This window comes from Microcebus murinus, chromosome 16, assembly GCF_040939455.1.
Source record: "Microcebus murinus isolate Inina chromosome 16, M.murinus_Inina_mat1.0, whole genome shotgun sequence".
Taxonomy (NCBI): Eukaryota; Metazoa; Chordata; class Mammalia; order Primates; family Cheirogaleidae; genus Microcebus; species Microcebus murinus.
Window position 1 is genome coordinate 19,476,166 of NC_134119.1, and position 15,935 is coordinate 19,492,100.

The 15,935-nt window shown below is 40.5% G+C and overlaps 1 protein-coding gene across 3 annotated transcripts in view; it reads right to left on the reverse strand.

The window, feature by feature from the left end:
* Nucleotides 1-11,776: 11,776 nt before the first annotated feature.
* The window catches only part of BTBD3 (BTB domain containing 3), a 31,771-nt gene continuing 27,612 nt past the window's right edge, over nucleotides 11,777-15,935 (reverse strand). For all 3 annotated transcript variants that reach the window (XM_012780829.3, XM_012780827.3, XM_012780828.3), the window contains one exon: nucleotides 11,777-13,890. In XM_012780829.3, the coding sequence (XP_012636283.2) occupies nucleotides 12,858-13,890 (1,033 nt within the window). In that variant the 3' untranslated portion in view covers nucleotides 11,777-12,857. The remainder of the gene's footprint in view (nucleotides 13,891-15,935) is intronic.

Here is a 15,935-nt window from a genome sequence, read left to right on the forward strand (position 1 = left end):
ACAGTGATTTGAATACCAGGATGTGGGGATCACTGGAGGTCATCTTAGAGTCTGGCTGTCACAATGATTTTGTAGATTTAGAACTAGAAGGATAGTGCTCCAAGAGCTGTCTGTTTCCTTCTAAGATCAGTCTCTTATATTTCCTGAATGTCTCTCGGCCTTACCAGCATGCAGCTCCTGGGGAATGCTACTTCAATGGTTTGTTCTAAAGTCGATCCACTTATTGGCTACCACATGCAAATGACAGGATTCAGCCCATCTCTATCCTTACATCTCTCTAGAAAACAGAGTTGGCAGAAGTTGGTCTTATTGCCACATGTTTAGATCTCTCTAACCTCTGCTCTATCAGCTGCAATTGCTTCTCTTGCTCCATTAGTTCACATGACTGTATCTGCACAAACCTATCCTGGCCACCTATTCTCTCTGGTGCCACTGCTATTGCTACCACTGCTACCTGAACTCCCAACCTCAGATGCCCCCAGGTGCCCTTGTGTTGAAAAGGCTTATACCGGGTAACGGTTTAAAAGCCATAGACCCCTCCTTGAGCTCTGGTTGTCCACCTCTTTGACTGAAAAGAACTCTTTCTCTTCATATGTGTGCATGCATGTGGATGAATGTGTATGCCTGTGTATGCCTGAGTGAAACATATTTCCCCATTTTAGTCTACACCTCTCTCCTTACCATGGTGCAGGGAACCCTGCCAGTTGGAGCTCTCACGCTAAACCTAACACTTCTCTCCTCTCTCAGCCCAGTTCCTGAGTTTGACTGGCAACTTTCCTTATTTGTGGTCGTTTTCTTTTCTTTCCTCTTTTGACCCCATGACATATTCTGCAATCTGGCTTCAACTTCTCCTTCCTTCAAGTCTGTCACATGTTTCTCTGTATGTCTGAACTTTGTGCTTCATAAATTCTTATTCTCTTTCTATTGCAAGTAGATATATCTATTTGATAGAACTCAATAATACTGAAAGTTTGTGTAATAATCTTTTATAAAACTAATCGTTTAAAGAATCTGAGCTTTGTGGTGATTTGTCACATAGTGATAGCTAATTGATACACAGATTTTCTAACAGCTAATTTGCATGCTGATTTTTTTATTTTGTTGTCTTTCTCAGCATTAGATTATTTCATGTTTATGAGACTTTTAAAGACTTACTTTAAATGGGAGACTCTCCTCCAACACAGATATATTTTATTTAGCAGTTTGTTAGCTTAATTCATAACTTTTACTATTTAGACATATAATTTGTAGGTAGCCATTTGTATAATCATCCTGAGTCCTATAACTGTTAGAGTCAGCATGGCTCCATGGAGGGTCTGAGGTGGAAGGGACAGTGGTGCTCGTTCCAGAAGCCAGAATATCTGAGACTCAATTCCAGTCCACATAAACCCTTGCTGCATTGGCAATTAAAATTTGCAAACATCAGATTACATTGCCACCAGGGGAACTGTGAGAATGCCCTAATGAAATCATGATGGAAACTTCCAGGCTTCTCTAAGATATGATTAACAAAGATCAAGCACTGAGAATGCTTTTCTATTTAATTAGAAATTTTATGAAGTAAGAGCCCTCATTTAAGCAGATAAACATAAATATCAATCCTTGCATTTAAGGGCATGTATAATTGAAGTTTTAAAATTCAGGAGTCCTGTGTTTGTAAAAACCTTAGTCTATGTTATATGATGCTAGAGGTGAGGTGATCACAGAGACCCCTTTGTCCATAGGAGGTGTAGAATGAGCCAGATTTACTTTTCAAACATGTTTTCAACTATAAGTTATTGGAGTGGGTCTTTCTAGCACTGCACATTAAATTTAGAGGAAAAATCGTCTCTGCCCAGGAACTGTGTGTCGTGTATGAGCCCTTTGATCCAATCCCTACCACAGTTTAAAATATTTTTATTATGGACATTTTCAAACATACAGAAACATCAACTGTACAAGGAAACTCATGTACCTCTCACCCAGTTCACTGATCATCAACATTTCCTTCCATTTTTTGTTTGGTGGTAATTCTGCAATGGTCTCAGATAGAATCTTCTTGACTGAAGGCAGTGGGGTTTTTGCTTGGTTTGGGTTTGCTTTTATTTTACTTTGTTATTTTTTCCCCCCTATCTTGCTCCCCGAATGAGTTTCATCTTTGTTCTCTGTGTCGTCCAGAAGTATGGGGACTTGCTCCCCCGATGGACATGTGCACGTATATAAATGCATTCATCCCACTGATGGGTTTTCACAGCATTCATGTTTGGCCACTCTTCTCCCCTGATTATTGCATGAAGGTTCCCATTGTTAACCAGAAAGGAAAATGCTTCTGAGAAGAAATTGGAAATGTGACATTAATTTAACATAGGCTTTTGGGGTTAGCACAAAATGACAGGACAGCAGGAAGCAGTTAAAAAGCTTCCCCTGACAAGAGAAGCTAAATGACTCTGAGAGCTACTACTCCCAATCAGGCATGGTATTGACAAGAGACCCGCTCTGATAATGACCTATGAAAGACTGCATTCTGACCGCACGCCATAATTTGTTTTTCTAACCAGGGTGTCTTAGCAGGAGTTTGGGAAGACTGCACAGCCCTGTGTAAATGACAGTCACATGGCAAAGCCCAACAACAGGCTCATTTTATTTATTTAGGCTGTAAGCAGCCACTTGTCAGGTGTCTGGCGACTTAACCTCTTTCTTCCCACCTGTTTCTGTCACTGGAATGCTGTGGCCCCTGCGGTCTCTTATATGCCTGCCTCGTGCCTCTCTATTCTCCCACCTGTTGTGGTCTTTCAGCAGTGAGGTGTGAATGCCTTTCTGCAAGACAAAGTCCCCCTCACCTGGCCAATCAATATGGGGTGGGGGCCAGGAAGCAGTGCAGGCTGCCCAAGTACAAGGGCTATATATATTTGGAGGTCAGTGAGCAGCATGGAGTGAGGCAAGAAGAGTAGAAAAGGAAGGAGGGATGAGGGGGAACCTAGAGGACCTCTGGCTCCTCATGTGAGGCTGACTTCATCCGGCCTGAGGGGATCCCACCACAATTTCCGGACTCCAGGTGTGTCTCAGGCTGCTGTGAGCAAAACTGGGCTCTTTCTGGTGAAGAACAAAGCCCGTGCACATCTTCTCACCCCCTGTAAGGCCTAAAGGCAGTGCTCCCTGGGGAGGAGTAATGAGTGGCCTGGTTTCTCACCTCATCCCTCAACCCTGAATAGATTCTGGGTCCGGCCTGCATTTCAGGCTCTATTTGGAGGCCCAGAAGCTGAGAAGCCCCCAAGGAAAATACTCAAGAAGGTCACTCATGGGACTCTAGCAAAAGGCTTGGAAAATCCAAGCAAAAACCTCTAGCAAAAGGCTCCTTATGGAGTTTGAGCGGCAGGCCAGAGAGGTCTACCACAGCCACCTCCCCAACCCCAGAAGCTTGACATGAAGCAGTATCTCTCCCCTTCCACTCCCACCCAAAGGAAGCCAACTCTTTTCCTTCATCCTTGTCCCAGAGGCTGTGCATCTCAGAGGAAATGGTGGGACGTGCTCTCTCTCCTCATTCTCTGGTCTCTCTCCGTGCTCATTCTTTTTCTCCCACCCCATTCCTTCCCCAATTTATCTTGCCTACAGCTATGGTTTGGATATGGTTTTCCCCCACCAGCACTCATGTTGAAGTTCAATTGCCAGTGGAGCAGTGTTGGGAGGTGGGGCCTAGGAGGAAGTGTTTTGGTCGTGGGGGTGGATCCCTCATGAATGAATTAAAGCCATTGCTCAGGAGTCAGTGATTCCCTCTCTCAGGAATGGCTTAGTTCTGGTGAGAGCAGGTTGTTGTGAAGTAAGGTTCCTCCTCTCTGGCCCCTGCTTGCACAAGCCTACTTGCTTTTCTATCTCTGCCATGTCTTGATGCAGCACATGGCCCTCTCCAGAAGCTGAGCAGATGCTGGCACCATGCTCTTGGACTTTCCATCCACCAGAATTGTGAACTAAATAAAATCATTTTCTTTACAAATCATCCAACATCAGTTATTCAGTTATAGCAACATAAAATGGACTAAGACACCTGCATGCTTGGGTCACATCCACGGCTCATTTCTGGAGCTTTCTTGAGTTGGAGGCCAATGTGACCAGTGTATATGGAAAATTTAGTTTTATGGATCTAATAAGTGTTTAATTGAACAGGTGGGTATTTCTTTGCAACTACAGTGAAGAGTTCAGTCCATTTACTACCTGTCTTCTGGACTCTGCCTGCACAAATGAGACGTTAAAGAACAACAAGGAAACCCATCATAGACATCCAAAAATCAACCTCAGGTAGAGTTTTCTTTCACAAAGTTTATGTATCGCATTTATGCATTTCTAGGAGTAAGTTATATTTAACAGGTTATATTTACTAAGTTGTACTTACTATTCTAGGAGTATAACTTACTCCTAGAAATGGATGCAACTACCTCTGCTTGGCTATGCTTTCTTGGGGTGTGGTCTTTGGAGGAATGCACTCCTCCCAAATGCAGTAGAAGGGTGGAAAGGAGGATGAGTGGGCAGGAATGTCAGCCTGGTCTTGGAAGTTGGGAGAGAAGGCCCTGCAGGCTAGCACACCTCTGGAGGAAGTAGCATGGTCACTGAGACAGTCTAAAACATGAGCAGGCACTAAGACCAGTTCATGGTGACCAGACCTTAAGCAGGTGGCATGTCAAGAGGATGCGAGTTGGAACCAGCACACTACTGATTGGCCTTGATCTCTGGGCCTCTGGGGTGCAGACAGAAGGTTGGAGGTACAGGGAAACTGTTAGGCAGAAGTGAAATAAACAAAAATCACAATAAAAAAGTTAGAGGGTCAGAGACTGGGCCTTCCTATACCCCGAGTTTATGATACCACAAAAGAACACAGTGTTTTTTTTGTTCTGGGCCAGCTCCAAGGTTCCTGGGTTCAGGGTATAAGCACCAAACTGATCTCTGAGAATGTGTGGTGCCAGGGTCCCCACCAAGGAACAGGGTGCTGAGGCTAGAAGTCCCTGGGGTGTGAGGGAAGGTTCCAGGATTTGTTGACATCAGGGTTCTCAACCTCTCATATGCATCATCAGAATACCGACCACCCCCTTCTCCAGTTTCACATAAACAAGGTGGCTGGCTCCATCTCAGTCCTCCTAAATGAGAATCTCTGGTGGGCAAAGTTCTTGTAGGTTTATTTTGCAAAAGAGAGGAGAATTCAGTCTTGAAAAGGGGAGCAGGAATTAACTTCTGTGATGACAAGGCCCTAGGCAAATAAGGCCCCAGCACTGGCTCAAGGATTAGAGGCTGCAGATGGGGACATTCCTGGGGAAGGAGAAAATGAGGTGGCAACAGCCATGGGGCACCCAAACAGAGCTTCTGGCACACCTGTGTTTACTTGAATAAAAAAATTAGCCATTCAAATATTCCCTGTAACATTAATCACTCATTATAAAGGTCAAACCTGCTTTCAACACACAACAAATAATTCCAATACTAAAACTGATTTTAATTCCAAAATATTTGGAGAAGGGGTAATATCCAAAATTGCCTACGGCTGTAGGCCACAAAAGAGAAGTTTGTTTTGACTCTAGCAGATCTAGAAAAGGGGATTTTCTTTTTTATACCTGCAAAATAGACTCCTCTTGGAAAATATCTCAAAAACTCCTTATGCATCACACGTTCAGCTTTTACAGAGTAATTTTCTGAGGTATCCTAGACAATTCTCTAGCAGAAAAAGCATCTGATGTGCTAGAATCCACCTACATCAGAATAAATCATTTCTATCTCTCATTAACATGACAAAACTGAAGTATTTATTAGAAATTTAGTTAAAGTGTGAGAATTCCTCAGCAATGTTACAGCTCTTTGTAGCTTTATAATCTCCATAACTATTGACCATGGCAATTTAAAACAGCAACAAAATAACTTGTCTGCATTGACAAATTGTTAAAAATGTGTATAAACTAAAAGTAAACTGGTTCTCATAAATGCATAAATGAGAAAAGTGCATGGGTTTAATTTTTGGTCTTTTAACATTTTGTTTCACTGAATCAACACTTATATGGCACTTCCTGTTTGCGAGGTATTGTTTTTAAGTGCTTTAGAAATATTAATTTATTTAATCATCATAATAACCCAGCAAGGGGGAAGGAACTATTGCTACTGCCATCTTTCTTGAGGGAACTGAGGCTCAGAGAGGTTAAGTAACTTCCCCAAGGTCACATGCAGCTAGAGCCAGGGTCAAAACCCAGGTGGCAGTCCTGCTCCAGGATTTGAGCTATTAACGTGTGTCAACTTTCTTATCTTCTTTCTGAAAGAATATAAAGATAGAATCAAAGATGGGTATCTATAAACCAGCTGTCCACAGAGGATCTTAGAGGAAACATGGTTTTTCTTCCCTCTCCATTAGGCTAAATGTAAGCAAGAGGCTGCATTCCAGCTTCAGCAAGCCCCCTTCAAACTGGAGGCTGAAAAGCTCCACCGCACCCTGGGGCTCTCCCCTCCCCAGTTCTAGCATCTTCATCCTTCTCTCCATCCCATGCCCTGTTTGGTCTTGATTTGCATGGCTTTTACAGTCCTAACTGTTCCTCTTGCCTCCAGCCTGATCAATTCTATCTTTCCCAGAGTTCAAAATGCTCTAAAAACACAAAACTGTTGTCTCATCAATACTCAAATCCTTTCCATGTCACTGCTTTGTTTTGTGGATCAAAGTCCAACCCCTGATGCACTTGCCTCCTGCTCCTGCCCAAGTCCTTATCCGATTCCAAACCTGGCACAGTAGTTGGCCTCATTCTTCCACCCGTACCCTTTACTGGAGCCACATACTGAGCTGTTTGCCACTGTATCTATGAAATCTCTCTTCTAGAATTCCTTTTACCCACTCACTGCCCCCCATGACAATCTGCATCACCAGTCTTCACCTAGATAATTCTAATGATGCATCCTTCAAAACCCAGCTCAAGCATCATTTCTTCCGGGAAACTTTGCCCCGCGGCTGCGTGCCCCTTTTCCAGTGATCCTGTAGTAGCCCCAGGCATTCCACTACTATCCCTTAGCACTACTGATGTAGCCCACACAGCCCCCTCCTCTACACACTCCTCACATCAATGCCACTCAGTGCCATCTGATGATCTGACAGCAGCACAAACATCAGGCAGAAGCCTATTAGAGACGCAATCGCCCAAGTCCCTCCTAAGACTTGCCAAATCAGAATTTCTAAGGGTGGGGCCCAGCAATCTATGGTTCTTCTGTATGCTGACAGTAGAGCACCACTGCGCTGGACCATCAGTTTCTCAGATCACATTGCACACCTCTTACTGGCCTCTGTCTCCCCGGCACCTCTGTGACTGCCTGGGATGAGGCAAAAGATCAATGAATGATCAATGAATGAACGAATGGTGGGTTGATCCTTTGAATGATTCATTAAACCTCTGTCTCTTTTGCGGAGCTAAGTTATATAGGAAACACTATAAATATTCTTTAGTCCATTAATGCTTCCAAATATTCTTGGAATTTTTCTTTAAGAGTGAAGATCTATCACAGCTTTTAATTTTGAATTGGTTAAGGCTCAGTGCACTGTTTCAACACTATTATAAAGGGTGCTGAAATAATTCAGAGTTTAGAACTGTTTAAGACAAGCACAAAAATGAAAATTCCCTAAGATATATAGAATGTCTCTCAAAAGTACATTTTTACATAGTCTACAGTGTAGCAGAAGGTGCTACCCTCTGCTTCAAGCTTTGAAAGATTATTTGAGCTTCCTAAAATAGTCATTATCTTTTGACTATTTTGGGAACATAGTAGTTTAGGAAGAAAAATGCAAATTGTATAGCCACAGTAAAGACTGCTACATATCAAAATATTATTTCATAGACTTTTCTGGTTTCTCACAGAACATAAAGTCTTCATACTTTATGCTGCTCATAGATTTATTGCAGAACTTCGTTAACATTAACAAGGCTACTAATATGACTTATTTTTAATTTTTTCAGGTGCAATTTCACTCCTCTAAAACCACTGATGTAAAGGAAACAGTCTATTAAATATAAAACTGCCCACCAGTCATAAAAACAAAAAGTATGCCTTAATTTTGAAATAATTTTCAGTACTCTTGTCACATGAAGTGAAAAAAGGATTTCATCATTATAGTAACTTTTAACACATACCCACTCTGGTTGCTTCCAAAGACGGCTTAAAGAGAAATCAGTAAATAAAGAGTAAATTAGTTTTTAAGGGCCAGTAGTCTAATAGATGACTTTCATTATGTTCTATGTATAGATTTGACAAAGTAAAGAGTGGGTTGTTTGAACTACAAGTCTTGAGATTAGGGACTTTTTGGATGGCAGAGTATAAAGTAACATCTGCTAGTAAAATTGATGTCCATTGGCCCATTTAAGTAGACAGGCAAAAAGGAAACGATAAGGATAGCATCTGCACAAGTAGCAATTACACCCTCTCCACCAGCCTCCAGCCTCCAAAAAAGTTTAGAGGAGATAATGGGAGTGGGGGTGGGTGGGTGAGAGGTGATGAGAAGGGAAATACCCAAGTGGGAACTATACCCAAACATTCTTCGGAGATCAATCTGAACCTGCCAGCACCTTACACTGCTTGGTATGTGGCAGGGTCAGCCACGCTCTCCACCTCTTCTTCACAGATATTTCATCTCACCCACCTGGCAATTTCTTGGTTGAGAAACTTTGTGACCAGTGCTTATGTTGGTTATGGAAATAAATGAGGAAATTCTACTTCTCTAGCATTCGTTTTGTTAGAGTACATATTCTGAAAATGTAGAGGATAAATGTAGCTCAAAGGGAGTAGTTGGTCAATAAATGCAAATGGCTCTGAAAAAATGCCGAAGTGTATTAATGAGAAATCCAAAAAGTGTGCACATCTTCCCTCAACAGCACTCATAACCCTGCTCTAACAAACCCTTAAGATAACCAGTTTACAGGGCCACTTGCTTTGCCTCCAAGTTTTACACCATTTAGTTCCTCAGGAATGCTTTCCTCCTTCCTGTTTTCTCCCACATTTAAGGCGATGGCTTTCACAAGCGAGTCACACAGTCAACTGGAAATAAAGTGTACTTTGTAGAACTCCAGTCCCAACCATGGAGGAGGATCATTCCCAATTGTCTTGGGATAATAAAAACAAACATGTGGATTAAGTTTAAGTAGCAGCAAAGAAGAGATAATGGCTTGGGGTTTCCTGGATTAAAGATCTTTGCAATTCAGGTTGTAACTGTGATTAAACTGATGAGAATAGAGAGTTCCAGTTCTTTTATTCTTTGGAACAATTCCAAAACTCTTTTGAGAAGGTAGGCTATAGAAACTGAATCCTGAGTAGATGAAGTGGTTAAGCAAACATACAAGGTTTCACAATAAACTGCAGGAGAAAAGCATCAGAAAAAACTGCAGAGGGGGAAAAAAAGTGTACATGTGTATGAGTACAGGTGTATATATGTATTTGATATATGGAAATGTAATTAAAAACTAGTTGAACACATAAAATCTGCATTCAAAATTCTCACGTGGTATTTACTTTTTTTTCCCTAGACTTAAGCTACTACAACCCAAGGAGGAGCAGCACTGGTCGCATCAAAAGTCAGATGTCATTCAGTATTAACATCTCTTAGAAAAGGGAGATCCAGAGATTTAAGCAACCATAGTTTCACAATGGCAGCCAACCACAAATGCCACAAGGGAATATAAATGCATCCATTCACTCTCTCTCAATAACTTAAAAGTCAGGCTTTGAACAATACCACTGATTAACATACTCATTGATCTCTTATGTTTTTGCCTCAAGTTTTTACTTCTTTAGGGATCAAAGATATCTGGATACTTAGCAAACAAATGCTCCTGTGAAACCATCTCTGCAAAATGTAGTGGCACCAAGAGTGCCAGATTAAATTTGTTACTATTTCAAGGGAGACACAAAGATGCTAAGGAAAACAAATCTATGAACTAGTTTTATTTTATTTGCATTTAACATGATTATACACATTCAGGTGTCTAACAAGATCTGCACTGTTACATTAAAAATACAGTACAATAACATTCAACATGAGGTACTTCATATTTATATATTTTTCCTTCATAAATAATGTTGTAAGCTACTAAATCCAAGCACACTGACGCACAAGCGGCCACAGTGTCTTGAATTAGCTGAGCTTATTTAAACACCTTAAAAAACAAAAATGACAGTTCAGTGCAATTATGTAGAAATTAGACCATTTACTTAAATACTATTTTAAGATATGCTTAAAGAATGTTACATTAGAACTGCTAGCCTAGTTCCCCTTTATCCCCAGTAGGAACAATGACAAAGACTGCCAGGTACATTGGAAAAAGCATCTACAGCATATTCTGTTTAATAAAGTTGTGTTTATACATTACAACTGCCTGCCTTGTTAGAACAATGCTTTCTAGTTTTAAAAGCTACAAAATTCAAAATGACAAAAGAAAATAAAGCAAGCACATTAACCTCATTCCACTTTGCTAAAAATGCAGAAGGGAGAATAGGATTTTAAATGTAAAATTTCTTATTCTAAATACAATTTTCAAATTTTGCCCTCAGTTGTAGGCACCAGCCAATTAGATGGTGTGTCTTTTTTTTTTTTAAGTAATACTAATTAACATAAAATTAAGTTCTTGTATACCCAGTGTACAGGATCTCATGCGGCTTTCACCAGCAGTTCCCTAGTCACGTGGAGGAAGTTAGCTAACAGGAGCACTGAGGAGAATGTTGGTGAATGAACAATCTTCCCTCTAAGGCTCTCACACCCACCTCAACAATATGATAGGATAAAATTAGAGGTAAATAAAGTTTCGTCCCCTCTGGCTTAAAAAGGAGTGCCTTCTAATCAGGTCTACCAATTTGCATGGTAGCCATGAGTTACTGAAATGTTTAACCATAATTTAAAAACAGAAGCCTTTTAAGTATTTTTTTTTAATTTGAAAATGTACCTTTATTTCATCGATTTCAGCTTTGCCAAAACTACTACCTATAATCTCCTTAATAAGAATAGTCATTAGACAATTTTGGAAAGTTGCTCTGGGAGTACTCATCTCATCTGTAATCACCAGTAACAGCTTTTGATCATCTATGCTAACAGACATAGGTAACGGCAAAAGCGATTAAAACATTTCCCCTAATCCAGTGTTTTCCTCCCTCAGGGAAGCCGGCTGAAGGCAGCAAGCCCACGTCTACAGGGGAAGTGGCCCAGAAATACAGTGAATAAATAGGGGCAGTCACTCGTTGGGCCTTGCTGGGGCCAGCAGGACCATTACTGTCCCACCTCTCACTAGCCAGGCAGGGAGGAGACAATTCCTGAGTTGGCAAACACACTTGCATGCGCACGGTGGCGCACACACACACCCCAGGACTAACCCCTGGCTCCAGACAAGCCAGTTTCGGGCTTGCAGAGCAGGAGAAGGAGGCGGCCAGGGACCACACTCTGGGTGATGGGGGAAGCCATCTCAGGATCACGCTGAGCAGAAAAGCTGCCCAGAAACACATGGATACTTCAGCTGAAAGCGAACACAGTGGACATTGCCAGGGTCACGGGCACTAAACCAACGTAAGCCATCAGTGAAGGAGAACTTTCTAATGAGCTTTTCCCTCCTTTGTTTACATTATCCGTGGACAAGTAAGAAAGCTGGATGTTACACCGATGCAGTGACTATTAGGTATAATCAAATGTGTTGCTCCAGACCATTTTCTGAAAACCCTGCAGGCATATGTTGGCACTTTATGATGGCCAGAGGCCAGATTCTAGCAGTCCAGGAACAGGACAGAATTATAATTCACAAAGAAAAGAATATATGGTCAAAGTAGATCAGGTAAAATATATTTCAGACAAAACAAAACAAAACAAAAAAATATCACATTAACTTGTAGTGCTACAAAACTAACTGTTACTCCATTCATATAAAGAATTGTTTGGTCCTTTTAAGAGGGAATAAAGGAATACAATTCTATACAGTACAACTTATAAAAACAAGCAAACAGTAGGGATCAAAGGCTAAGTAGAGAAAAAAAGTTTGGCTTTTTCAAACTATTCTAATGTGGAATCAATTAAGCTATTTGTAGTACAGGACTATTTTTGGGTTTCCTTTTCAATTTAAATTAGTAGGACTGCAACTTTTTAAAATTGATAATAAAATTTTATAATTTAGTTACTTCTAAAAGAAATATCTGTATTTCAATATTTCATCTTCTAAACTGAAAGAGTATAAATCTGTTTATAGCAGAAGTCATGGCCTAAACAAATGCCCAATTCCTTATTTTCCTATTTTACATTGATACTTTGAATTATTTAATATGTAACAATCTTATGAGTTTAGGATTGAAAAAAAAATATCCCAGAAGACAAATTTAAAAAGAATAAAATAAGAGCCAAACATGACTAATGTCTACCTTCTACATTATTACTTATTACAAAGCAAAACTTCTTTCAAAATTGTACACTGAGGTTTATCTGCTTTTTTGGGGGTAGAGGGATTCTGTTCAAAAATAACTCTTATTATTTTAGACTATTTGTTTCTATTTATCAAATAAAGTCCAAAAGGGAATTCAGGGTGATTCAAAATTACCTTCGGAGGGACAAAACTGGGAGGTTGGTGGGACACCTGGAGAGCAAAAAATCTCCCCAGCTATATAGACACAACTCTAAAAAATCACAAAGCCTTTATACGAACTTGGCTCTTCTAAGCATATAGTTAAAAGCGGAATGCTGCATTTTTGCCTGTACATAATTAAAAGGTTGAAAGAAATTAGAAACTGCCTACTGCTTCATTCATTACAAATTACCTGCGTTGATCACATATCTGCAGATAAGCTAAGCATCAAGCAAGTAGGGACCAGATGTACACCTCAGAGCTCACACTGCTTGGGGAAGTGAGTTTTCAAGCATAGAATATAAGTTCAGGAATCTGCCCTCCTTGTACCCCAGTGCCATTGGTGCTATCTGAGGAGCACTGAAACTGGACTGTCACTTTGCCACATTGAACTTCTGTCATGCCTTCTTGTCCAAAGTAGCTGAGTTCATTGCCATCTAGTATCACACTGGCTGTGTAAAAGGTGTCTGGCTCAATCTGCACCGGGTACTCAAACCACACTGGGAAGGTATTGCTGGAGCCATCTGAGAAGTATTTGCTCAAGTTCTGCCCCAAGACAACGCCCTGCCGCTTGAGTTCAATCTTGGCACTGTATTCTGCAGAGCCACAGCTGGAACCATACAGCCCAAAGCCCGCGATAAACACTCTTTTATCAACTGCAAATTGGATGCTGTCACAGCGACCCCGATAGCGCCACTGGTTGCTCCGATAGGCACATGACTGGAAACGGTGACAGCGCTGAGGGACAAGGCCCTTTCGGGCTTTACTCACAAACTGTAGCTCGGGCTTTTTGGCTGCAGTATACCAGAGGAAGATGTCATTGGTCTCATTGAGAGTTAATACTCCGGACTGTGCAGCGCCATTTGCAAAATCATCAAGGGCCATTGTGGGTATGCGGATCAAGTAAAGTGCCTTTCCTAGGACCTTGCGTTTATTTTCAATACTCAGTGCTAGATCTTGTCGCTGGCATTCTACTTCAGCCCAGTTGAGAGCAGCCTCAAAAACCACAATTTCTTTGGCATTCAGAGTTTCCCTACGGAGGATACTTTCTAGTGTCTGGAAGTCGATATCACAGAATCCCTCAGACTTGAGAGCTAATTCAGCCTGAGCATCAATTACCTCCCAGCAACGCTGGGTCAAGTCTGGCTCCTCAAACAGGCAGCTCTGGGAAAGGAGCACACAGGCATTCTTGGCGCTCAGGCTAGTCTCCAGGAAATTAACACAGGCTCTGGCAAGGTGAGGGACAATGTACTTTTTGGCAGCATAAAGTGTGGCCAGCACTGTGTCCGCAGCCAAGTCAATTTCATCACAATAGATATATCTGGAAAAAAGCACATAGCATATAAATGGAATTTTCACAAAATGAGAGTACCCAGCAAGAAAAGATGCAACCATTTTCAAGTTTGTTCCAAGAATATCATCTTATGTGACAGTTATTACAAACATGTTTACAGATTAAAGAAACATCTTAAATATATTCATAAATTATTAATATTTCAACTCAGCAGTAAGTTTGTATAATTAAAGACATTAACTTCATGTTACCATTCTGGCCTCTATTTTATAAGGTACAATCAAGCGTCTGCTTAAAAACAGAAAGTATTAACACTGTTTGAAAAAGAACTGCATATGAGAGTCAATATTATAGAAAAAACAGCAAAATTCTACTACATATACTATCTTACATTTAATCGAAAATACTGTGAGAAACTTTCTGCACATTCAGATAAAAACAAATGCCTTTAATACGATAATGGCAGCAATAAAAATGACTGCATCCTGATGCTTTTGGACTTTTCTTAAACACAAAATAAAACCTGAAATTAAATGAAATATTTTTCAAGTAGTTCTAAGTTCAACAGATTATCAAAAATGGACTTCAATGCTTTTATTCGGTTAGAATCCAAGAGACTTTTGCATCTGTCTTTTCTTAAGCTCTAAATTATTCCTTCTACCCCCACATATTCCTTTCACCTTGAGCATCAAAAATATATTATTTCTAGATATATATTTAATTAAAAGACAAAGTAGGAAAGCTTAAATATGCATTATTTCTGCGCTCCTGAGAATTATCCCTATTTCAGGAGATGAAACATTTCCTGGTGCGGGGGAGATGGTAGTAGTACCAAGAAATGTACCAAGTGGTACATAAAGGTAAAAATCATCTGCTTGTCTTAGATTGCTATGGGAACATAAGAAAGTGGGAACTACACCTTGGTGAAAAATACATACCCACATACTGATAACACTTGACTTAAATGTTTCTACCTGAGATGCACAGCTACGTTATCTGAAGTATTAGCTCAGTTATTAAATTTCACCTTGGTGAAACACATATAACTTAAAAAATGAGCAAAAGTTTCTGTAAAAAAGTACAAAAACAGAAGGATGGCAATGAGAAAAATGACCACAATCACAAATGGAAGCTGTCTTTTTGCTCCCAGCAAGTCCTTCTCTTCTCTGATAGGTTAAGCCTGCAATCACTGGCAAAGCCACTTGACAATACACCTGCAGGTCAGTGACACTCTGACCAAGGGCCAGGACCCGTAGGGAGCAGCCTGGAGCACGATGAGCACTTTGTAGCTCTTACCCTGGAACCGTCAAGTGAACAGTTGTCCCCTTTTTTTGACAACCTCAGGAAACTGGCTTCTCACGGACGCTTTAGGAGTGAGGAAGCCTGGCCATCACTATCCCAAGTGTGGCACTAGAGCAAACGGCAGCTGACTCATTTCTGATTCTTAACACTTTCCATGGTGTGCATGTATAATTTTGAAAAGCTGTATCAATATATACTCTAGGCAACACATCTGTGAGAAAAGATACTTTTCAAATGACTTAGGTTAGATGTAATTCTTTGCCACTCTTGGTCATGTTTCCTAATTCTGTATATATCTGGAACGACACATGCTCTACATGACTGCAGTGAAGCCAAAATGCTGAACTAGTGTTCCCAGTCTCTGCAGCAACAGAAAACACTGCCCAAAATACAAAGCTCACTTCAAGGGGTGGGGATCCTTGTAGGTAAAATTGGTTTCTGTACATATATCCCTAAAAGATTATAAAGGCGATTAGTTTGTGTTCTGGTACTTCACATGCTCACTTGCCTTTAATTTCCCTATCTCCTGCTGTTAAAGTCCCAGTCAGCAGCAATTAGATTTCAAAACTGTAATATGAATAAAAAATTAAATACTTTTAAATTCTAGAACTAACTATAATATTTATTTTTCAGTAGGAAGCAAACAGTGTATATCAACATTTTAACCATTTATGGGACTATTGTCCCACTTGTTGACCCACTGAATAATTTTTAACAAAGTTTTATTTATTCCAGGGAACCAAAATCCCTAGAGTAGCAGATAACCTTGA